The following is a 10,540-nucleotide window of genomic DNA, read 5'->3' on the forward strand; positions in this document are numbered from 1 at the left end:
TTGGATGCTCAACCAACTGAGCCACCTGGGCTCAGTTTTATTTTCAAATTTATTTTTGTTTGTTTCTAGGTTTTATTTAAATGGTGGTTAGTATTATTCTTCATTTTAATAATTCTTATTCAAAGTGCTTTTCGGGGAGAGTGGAAAAAGTCTCAATCCATGGCTGATGAACCACAGGGAAAAGAAGGAGAAGCCTGTCTTTTGAACTTAAAAATGATGAACATAGGCCAAGTCTTGAGAAAAAATTTAGGACGACATGAAATCATGTGTAGAGTTCACAAAGCTGGTCAGTGGTTAGCCTTCTCTTGAGTTAGGGAGATAGCAGTAGTGATTCCTTTGCCTCTCTTTGCAAACACATCCACAGCCTAGCTTTGTTCCAGTCCATAGCTTTAAAAAAAATTTTTTTTAATTTATTTTTGAGAGACAGAGAGACACAGCGCGAGCAGGGGAAGGTCAGAGAGAGAGGGAGATACAGAATCTGAAACAGGCTCCAGGCTCTGAGCTAGCTGTCAGCACAGAGCCTGACGCGGGGCTCAAACCCAAGAACCGTGAGATCATGACCTGAGCTGAAGCCGGACGCTTAACCGACTGAGCCACCTAGGCACCCCTCCAGTCCAGAGCTTTGATCCAGTGGATAGGCTAATAGTTAGAACATAGTTAGGTATCCCACTATATAGTGGCACCTGTGTGGCTTAGTGGGTTAAGCATCTGACTCTTAGTTTTGACTCAGGTAATGATCTCACATACTGAGCCCCATGTCGGCTTCTGCACTGACAGCACAGAGCCTGCTTGGGATTCTTCTCTCTCTCCCAAAATAAAAAAATGAATTAAAAAAAAAAGAATCTAGTTGAAGGAGGGAGGAGAGAGGAGGAAGAGGAAGGAAGAGGAGGGAGGAGGGAGGAGGAGGAGGAAGGAGGAGGGAGGAGGAGGAGGAAGGAGGAGGAGGAAGGAAGGAAGGAGGAAGCAGAGGAGAAGAAGAGGAGGAGGAAGAAGAAGAAGAAAGAAGAAAAAGAAGAAGAATCCCACTATGGGGCACCTGGTTGACTCAGTTGTTAATATGTGACTCTTGATCTCAGGGTTTAAAGTCTGAGCCCTATACTGGGTGTAGAGATTGCTTAAAATCTTTTTTTTTTTTTAAGAAAGACTCTTACTACTACCACCACCATCACAGCCATTAAAAAAGATGCTCAAGGGACAGAGAGTGTTTATAGTAGCATACTCAGTGAGAAAGGACAGTTAGATAGCTCTGGCTAGAACTATCTGCCTTGAAGTAGGTCTAGATTGGCAGCCATTAATTTGGTGAGACTTTCATCTCTCTCTCAATTCTACTCTCACAAAACAAAGTAATCTTCCAAACAGCAGTAATCTGTCATCTGCAGGAGTCCTTTCCTTTCCTCATATCTGCTCCACTGGTAAGAAATGAACAGCTCCATGAAGGCCTGGATGTCCTGTTCTCCCCACTCTGCCACCCCACGCTGATCTTTACTCCTCCTTGGAAGACTTCCTGCTTTAGACTTCTTGAAAGGAAGAACAGTTCTTGCTCCCCTCTTCTCTTATCCTATTTGGCTTTTTGGAAGCACACTGACCAAAAGAGCTTTCATATCTACTCTTTTTTTGGCAAACAAGAGGACCTACTCTTGCTAAGCAGTGTTTGCTGGCAGAAATTAAGAACAGAGCTGCAAAAACAAAACAAAACAAACAAACAAAAAAGCCTACCAAAGCTAAAAAACAAACAAAAAACCCCCTAAAAGCCCAAAAACCAAACCAGAGCTGCTTCTTGCAATTATAAAATCCAAAAATCTCTGAAAATCATAAATTGTAACTCTTTTGGCAGCAAAACCTGAGCTGACATACTATTTATATTCCTATTTTATTCCATTTAGGAGGATTATCCACAGTTTCCCTGTAGACCCACTTGAGATGTTAATGTAATATTAAACAGTATATAGTCTGTGTTAGGGTTTCCAAAAATGCAGAATTCTGAATTCTGAAACACTTGGTCCCCAGGTTTCAGATAAGAGACTGCAAATGTACTGTGAATCTGCAGTGTTAAATTCAATTGCTGAGCAAGATGATTCCTTTCTGTTCAGATTCCTAACTGCCTGCTGGCTGAGTCTCTAGTAACGAGCACTAGCAGTCCTCACATTGTAAAATTAAGATGATTAAAATTCTCTAAGACTTTTTTGCTCATAGTACCCACTGAAAAAGTAAGATTTTTTTGTGTGTGCAATTCTCAAAGTTCATAAATGCAATATTAAAGGCAATAGGACATCTCGTACGCTTTAAAATACTGGAATGAGGTGGAGCCGTGAGTTTACTACTATTCCAAATCCCAATCCCTGCAGTCAGGGAACATGCACCTCTCACCGTTCACAATCTCATGCCCAAAAAACATCTTCACTCCTGGAACACTTCGACCAGTCTCCACATTCTTCACTGTTACAGAAAATAAATCATTTAGTTATTAAAGAAAATAATTTCCTAAAATTTTAAGAGAATGCCTCTCAAAAGTGCCGTATCTGAGTTTTATTAAAATCCTCAAATTATTTTCCACCAAGAAGTGAAAAGTGAATAAAAATTACAAAGCTATAGCTTTGAAACAAGTAGTACAAAGAATAGGTTGGGGGTGGCTCAGTCGCTTAAGCAACTAACGCTTGACTTTGGCTCAGGACATGATCTCACGGTTGGTGACTTCGAGCCCTGTGTTGGGGTCCACACCTGGCAGCATGGAGCCTATTTGCGATTTTTTCTCTCCCCTATCCTTCCTCCACTCACACAATTTCTCTCAAAATAAATAAACCTAAAAAAAAAAAAAAAAAAAAGAAGCAGAGGGAACTCCAGAATGGTCCAAGAGGAACTTAAAGGGTAGTGGTAGGAGAGTGATTTTAAACTTCTTCCAAAATTATTCTAAGGCCCTTGAGGCTAAGGACTATTTATTATATTTCTGTTGATTTTTTTACTCCACTCAATTCTAGATAAAAATTTTAAGGCAGGTGACTACTTCTAGAGTCCACACCCTGTTTCGTGTCATGCTACCTGCTCACAAGTATTGGTAAGAGCAATAATCCAACTCCTAGCCCAAATACAGGGCTCTTGTGTGAGTAGGTGAGTGAGTTAGGAGCAGTTTAGATATCATGTCTACAAAATGGCATCACTTTTCTAAATGATTTTTAATGTTTGAGAGAGAGAGCACTAGCACCAGTTGGGGAGTGGCAGAGAGAGAGAGAGAGAGAGAGAGAGAGACAGATAGACAGACAGACAGACGATTGGAAGCAGGCTACAGGCTCTGAGTTGTCACCACAGAGCCTGATGTGGGGCTCAAACCCAAATGAGATGACCTTAGCTGAAGTTGGATTCTTAACTGACTGAATCACCCAGGCGTCCCTCGTGTTACTTTTCTAGGTTGAAGTGCTCTCAGCAGCTGTGTATTTCCATATCGCTCAGCAATCCAAAATAATTGAGTTTCACCCTTACTATTCCACTGAATATATTCTTACTGAGGTCAAAAATCACCAACTGCCTATTTTTCAAATCATCCCAAGAAAGTTTATATTCTTGTCACACTTGTCTCACATGTATGCTTTGACAATACTGTTCTCTCTTTTTTCTTTGGCTTATAGGACATACTTCAAGTTTAGTTATTTTCCTACTAATATCCTAGAGCTACTATACTGAGCATACTCAGCTAGGCACCATGCTAATTATTTGCCCACATTTAACCCTCCAGTAACACAGTGAGAGAGGCATTTTATTCTCCGTTATAGAAGAATGTGAGACTCAGAAAAGTTGAATAATTTGTTTAAGGTCATAGTGGTAAGAAAAGACAAGTCAGGGTGCCTGGGTGGCTCAGTGGCTGACTTCGGCTCAGGTCACGTTCTCGCAGATCGCAGTTCATGAGTTTGAGCCTCGCTTCGGGCTCTGCTGACAGCTAGCTCAGAGCCTGGAGCCTGCTTCAGATTCTGTGTCTCCCTCTCTCTCTGCCCTTCCCCTGCTCACTCTCTGTCTCTCAAAAATAAATAAATATTGGGGGGAAAAAAAGACAGAGTCAGGATTCAAACCTGGGCTTCAGTTATTTTAATATGCAACTCCTAACCAATGTTACACTGTATCCCTCATTTGCTCCTCCCAATCCCTTTACCTGCCTTTACCACCTCTGACATCTGACACCATTTTTTAAAAAATTTAAGTAATCTCTACACCTAATATGAGGCTCAAACACATGACCCCGTGATCAAGAGTTGCCTGCTCTTCCGGTTGAGCCAGCCAGGGACCCCCAACGACTATTTCTACAGCATGGATTATTTCTCCCAGTTCCACTCACATTTCCTAGAAGATGTATTCTAAGATTCTTAAACTGAAATCATTATCTTCTCCCAGTATAACCAACAAACTTGCTCCTCCCATTTCTATCAATAATAGTACTATACACGTAATCTTCTGAGTCATAAACATAGGAGTCATTTTCCATTGCTCTTTAATTATCTAATTGATTACCAGGTTACTTATCTCATTTCTTTTTTTTTTTTAATTTTTTTTTAATGTTTTATTTACTTTTGATACAGAGAGAGACAGAGCATGAGAGGGGGCGGGGCAGAGAGAGAAGGAGGCACAGAACCGGAAGCAGGCTCCAGGCTCTGAGCTAGCTGTCAGCAAAGAGCCTGACGCGGGGCTCGAACCCACAAACTGTGAGATCATGACCTGGGCCGAAGTCGGACGCTCAACCGACTGAGCCACCCAGGTGCCCCACTTATCTCATTTCTTGTGAATTTCTAGAATCCGTCCCTCTTTTCCTTTCCTTGCTGAACCTTAGCTCTGACCACCATCGTTTTTCCATTACTGGGTCCTTTGATTGTCAAAATAGTTCTCTGTCTATGCTCTCTGCCTATAGTTTCTCCCTACTTCAATCCTTCCTTCAAACTGCTATCATAGTGAAAATACTCGCTGCTTTGTTCAAATAGTACATAAAATTAGTAAACAAGGGTCAAGAAATATGTTCAACTTCTTTAGGAATTTTTTATACACATGCCAAAATGAAAGATCACTTTTTACCTATCAAACTAGCAAAAATTTAGAAAAGATACACATCAGCATTTAAAAAAATATCCAGGGGCGCCTGGGAGGCTTAGTCGGTTAAGCCTCCGGCTTCGGCTCAGGTCAGATCTCACGTTCGTGGGTTCGAGCCCCGCATCAGGCTCTGTGCTGACAGCTAGCTCAGAGCCTGGAGCCTGCTTCCAGTTCTGTGTCTCCTTCTCTCTCTGCCCCTCCCCCTCTCTTGCTCGGTCTCTCTCTGTATTAAAAATAAATAAAACATTTAAAAAATTAAAAAAAATATATCCAATGTTAGATTATTTACTGAGTATCACTCACACATAGCTAGTAGTAAAGTATAAAGTAACAACCCTTTTGAAAAACTATTTGAAAATATGCATCAAAAAATTCTTTAAGTATGTACAATTTTCACCTAGTAATGTCACTTGTAGGAACTATTCCTAAGAAAATAATTATAAATTATGACAAGTATTGGGGCACCTGGGTGGCTTAGTCAGTAAGCGTTTTACTATTGACCTCACGTTGTGAGTTCAAGCCTCACACTGGGCACCGCTGGGTGAGAAGCCTACTTAAAAAAATGTGTATATATATGTCTATATATACATATATAGATAAATTTAATACACATATACATGTATTATGTATATCTATATATTTATTGGTTAATATACATATAGTGATAAATATTAAATTATAATTTATGTGCTATAATGTATAATTATATAATAAGCAAATAAAAATTTTATAATTATAACAGACTAAATATTTAATTTTTTAAAAATATTTATCTTTGAGAGAGAAAGAGAGTGAGAGAGAGAGTGTGTGTATACACAGGGCAGAGAGAGAGAGAGGGAGACAGTATCCTAAGCACACTTTGCATTGCCAGCACAGAGCCCATTGCAGGGCCTGAACTCACAAACCATGAGTTCATGACCTGAGCTGAAGTCAGATGCTTAACCAACTGAGCCACCCAGGTGCCCCTATAATAAATATTTTTTAAAACTATGCTTTAAAATGTTTAGCCATTAAATTGGAATCTCAAATAACACCAGCAAATTCTTGTTATTGTGTTAACTAAAGAGAAGCATATAACATACCTAACATACTATGTCAACTATATAAAAATCTGTATAATTCAAGACTATATAAGTCTATATTTCATCTAGACTGAAGGCTTTGTTGAACAAGTATGTGGCATATCGTGACTGTTGTCCATTCAATGCCATTTATTCAGGCTAGCAAACTGCCTAGTCTCCCCACAGACATCAGTGGTTTCTTGGACCTCCAGGTTATCTCTTTAAGGGGACTGACTCAGCTGGGAGGAACACTGCCCTACAGCTCTGTCCTCTTCCTCCTGTAACTTCTACCAGCCATCACATGAACTTGAGGTTTGAAGCCATGGGCAAAAATGGTATAGCAGAGGGGTGCCTGGGTGGCTCAGTCGGTTAAGTGTCCTCCTTCAGCTCAGACCATGATCTCACGGTTGGTGGATTCAAGCCCAGCGTCGGGCTCTGTGCTGACAGCTAGCTCAGAGCCTGGGGCCTGTCTTCAGATTCTGTGTCTCTCTCTCTCTCTGACCCTCCGCTGCTCACGCTGTCTGTCTGTCTCTCTCTCAAAAATAAATAAAAACAGTAAAAAAAAAAAAATTAAAAAAAAAAGATGGTAGAGCAGAAACATGAAAAATCTGGATTTCCCTCAACTGGGGAGAATCACAGTAGCCCTGAAATGCCTGTCTTCTTTTATAGAAGAGAATAAACTCCTGATTTGAGCCACTGGATTGAATTTGTTTTTAGCAGTTGAGCATGGTTCCCAACTAACACAGCAATAAAAATTTCAGGCATCAAGCTTGAAAACTTCGATACATCTCACTTAAAAATCTTTCAAACTATGGGGCATCTTGCTAACTCGGTAGCAAGGTAGAGCATGCCATTCGTCATCTTAGGGTTGTGAGTTTAGGCCCCATGTTGGGCTTAGAGCCTACTTAAAATTTAAAAAAGTCTGCCAAATTATTCCTCATTGTTTTCAGAAGCGTCCAAATGCTATATTATGTTAGGGCCTTCTGATCAGTCCCATGTCTAATTCTCCAGCCTTCAGTCTCACCACATCCTCATACTGAAATTCACTTAGGTTTCCTGAATGCGCCAAGTTTTCATGTCTCTATGTTTTTTGTACATGTTGCTACTTCTGCATAAAACTATGGTTCTCTCAAAGTGTGGTTCTCCAATTGAGCATCAGCGTCACCAGGAAATCTGTTAGAAACACAAATTCTTGGCCCCCACATCAAACCTTAAGAATCAGAATCTCTTGTGGAGGTGGGCAGGAGTCTGTGTTTTAACAAGTCTTCCAGGTGTTTCTGATACACAGATAGTTTGACAATGACTGGCTTGCCACACCTTCCACTCTTTTCCCAACTAGTTAAATCCTACTCACCTTTGGGACACCTTCCCCACTATCCTAACCCTACCACTCCCAGATCTAAATTAACTGAAGCTTTGGGGCACCTGGGTGGTTGACTGAGCATCTGACTCTTGATTTTAGCTGAGGTCATGATCTCATGGTTCGTGGGTGCAAGCCCTGCATTGGGGTCTGGGCTGACAGCATGAAGCTGCTTAGGTTCCCTCTCTCCCTCTTTCTCTGCCCCCGCCCCCCACAAGCTCTTACTCTTTCAAAATAAATAAACTTAAAAAAGATTAACTGAACCTTTTGTGTTTCCATGGCATCTTGTGCATCCCTCTATCAGAAGAGGATATCCCACTGCATTATAGCTTTCTATTTGCTCATCTGTCTCCTTAACTAGACTAAGCTTTTTGAGGAACGTGACCATGTAACCCTTATCTATATCCCTGGTACCCATCGTAGCACTTGCAATATCAAACTATCAATAAATGATAACTGAGGAGCACCTGGCTAGGCTAGGTGGAAAAGCACACAACTCTCTCTCTCTTGGTCATGAGTAGAAGCCCCATGTTAGGTATGCAGCCTACGTAAAATAAATTAAAAAACAAATGATTACTGAGTTACTATATTGCAAAAGTCTGGTATAGTCCCACCCTAGTACACAAAAGTCTATTTTAACTTATAATATGGCTTGAGAATAACACTAATCTCTCAAATGCCATCTACACAGGCTTCAATTGTGAACTTGAAACTTATAAAAGGTAAACAACTACCCTAGCAAGGCAATATTCTAGCTGAATAAAAACTATATATTGGAACTTTAAGGTGAACACATGTAGGAACTAAGGGGTGGTACTTGCAGAGAGGGCATGGAAATTGTGCCCCTTCCCACAGAACTTTGTCTATGCATCTCTTCCATTGGGCTGTTCCTGAGTTGCATCCCTTAAAATGAACAGAAATGAAGCTGGGAGGTATAGACCATGATGTGACCATGATGATGACAAATGATCACTGAGGTGGCAAAAGCACAAGGCACCTGGTCTCTCCTGGCATCTTTGATCCACTGCACTATTCCTCAGCAGCCTATCTCTGCACTTGTTTTGCATGAGAAAAATTAATTTGTGAATTTTCTGTTGAAGCCAAAAGTAATTCTATCTTCGTCTTTGTGAATTTGTCTGTTGAAGCCAAAAAGAATTCTATCTAATAGAGTGATGACTTTTAATTTTTTTTAATGTTTTATTTTTGAGAGAGAGAGAAAGAGAGACAGCATGAGCAGGGGTGGGTCACAGAGAGGAAGACAAAGAATTTGAAGACAGGCTCCAGGCTCTGAGCTAGCTGTCAGCACAGAGCCCAATGCGGGGCTCGAACCCATGAACCATGAGATCATGACCTGAGGTGAAGTCTGAAGCCCAACCACCTGAGCCACCCAGACGCCCCTAGAGTGATGATTTTTAATTTCAAGATACCTATGGCAAGAAATTCAAAAGTACTCAATGAAAAAAAAATCTACACATTGAAAATTTCTACTATCACAGAAATCAATAAAAGTATAGAAGTGGGGACAGGTCAGCATATACAGCCATGTTACCTGTCAGGGAAAATAGCATTCTAATCATCCTCCTACCTTTTCCCTAGAATTGGAATGCCTCCTTCCCAGGTGCTAATGAAGCCCAGAGCCATCACCCAAACTTAGCTATTAATCTCTTAAAAAGCAGAAGATAATGAGAAATAAAATGAGACCTTTCTTCAGGACAACAATCTTGTTAGGGTCCACATGCTGGAGTACTCCCTCAAAGGTGCCACAAACTAATGTGAGTTTCACCCTTCTCCACAAAATCTGATTGAGGAAATGGTAATCGGTGCTGGGATCCATACTATTTGATTCCAAAAGCAGTCTTCAAATAATCTTCTTTAAGTGTCCAATCACTTGAAAATAAAAGAGATCTATGATTTTAAAAATATTTTGGGGGAATGTGGTTATTTTCACTTTTCCCATCCCTGGAAAACAGGAGAGTAATTCAGTTTTGCTCACTCACCTTTTTAGAATGATAATGGGAAAACGACCACTGCAAACACCAACTCTAATTTACACATGAGAAAGTGAAAACTGTAAAACTTCAGACAAGGTAGGTTTGAGTTGTCAGTCTATACAATGAGGTAATACCATCTTTCATCCCTTAGTTAAATGGAACAAGCAGAACATTTAAAGGCTTTTAAATGGCACATACATATATCTTTTTAACACTAACCAACCAACCAACCAAAAAACCCTTAAAGAACAAACGAAAGAAACTGATATTGGCAAAATACTTGCCATACACGTTGCCATAAACTGCTAACTCAGAAATATCTGGGATCTAACTTCTCTTGGCCTCTTCTACATTAGCAACATTTCCAGAATTAGACAGTTTTACTAACCAAAGCGTAAGTGACTTAGAACTATTACAATTTTTATGCATGACCAATCCAGCCGCCAAGTCAATGCAATTGAAGACCGCCAACAGTAGATCAGACAAGGGCAAGTCAATCATGAAAACTACTCAACAAGATTAGAGGCTTGGGCTCATGCTAAGTTGTCAAAACCTTAAAGCTTAAACGTAGTTTAGGTACTAAGTGACAGTGGTCAGAATTCGGTTCTTCCGTATCTCAAAGAGATTCTGTTCCAAAGCAACAAAGCGTGGGAATGGGGTGAAAAGGCATTGAAGCCACTAGAAAAAAAACCTAGTTCACCGAAGTGGGTGTACTAATTTACCCGGTGGCTTAAACATTTTCAAGAAAACAATGTCATAAAAATAATATGCAAAACTCCTCACTTTTAAGGCAAAATAAGAAACTTCAAATAAATGGCGGCACATACGCTGAGAATTTCATCTCGTCCGCCGTTATTTTCCCCCGAAGGGAAGTTTGGGAAATTCTGCCCCAATTTCAACCAAGTGGAGACTTCCTCGAGCTTCAGTCTTGAACTAAAAAAGAAAGGGCTTTTTAAAAGAGGAACTCTTGGAGAGTTTCACGCCGGTGTGGGCGTTTATCAAAAAACAGTGCAGAAAACAAACCGAAGTACGCGGCGCTGAACACCCGCAGCCAGGACCGGACG

At 40.5% G+C, this 10,540-nt stretch overlaps 1 protein-coding gene across 4 annotated transcripts in view; it reads right to left on the reverse strand.

The window, feature by feature from the left end:
* EXD1 (exonuclease 3'-5' domain containing 1) overlaps positions 1 to 10,539 on the reverse strand; it is a 32,345-nt gene extending 21,806 nt beyond the window's left edge. Inside the window, exons 1-5 of one of the 4 annotated variants that reach the window (XM_029951442.1) lie at positions 10,500 to 10,539; positions 9,865 to 10,409; positions 9,483 to 9,527; positions 9,187 to 9,372; positions 2,368 to 2,436 (exon numbers count right to left, since the gene is read on the reverse strand). In XM_029951442.1, the coding sequence (XP_029807302.1) occupies positions 2,368 to 2,436; positions 9,187 to 9,319 (202 nt within the window). In that variant the 5' untranslated portion in view covers positions 9,320 to 9,372; positions 9,483 to 9,527; positions 9,865 to 10,409; positions 10,500 to 10,539. Of the gene's footprint in view, positions 1 to 2,367; positions 2,437 to 9,186; positions 9,373 to 9,482; positions 9,528 to 9,864 lie in introns of all 4 variants that reach the window. The other 3 variants (XM_029951443.1, XM_029951444.1, XM_029951445.1) reach the window with 3 other exon arrangements.
* Between the last annotated feature and the right edge of the window lies 1 nt (position 10,540).

This window comes from Suricata suricatta, chromosome 9 (genome assembly GCF_006229205.1).
Source record: "Suricata suricatta isolate VVHF042 chromosome 9, meerkat_22Aug2017_6uvM2_HiC, whole genome shotgun sequence".
NCBI lineage: Eukaryota > Metazoa > Chordata > Mammalia > Carnivora > Herpestidae > Suricata > Suricata suricatta.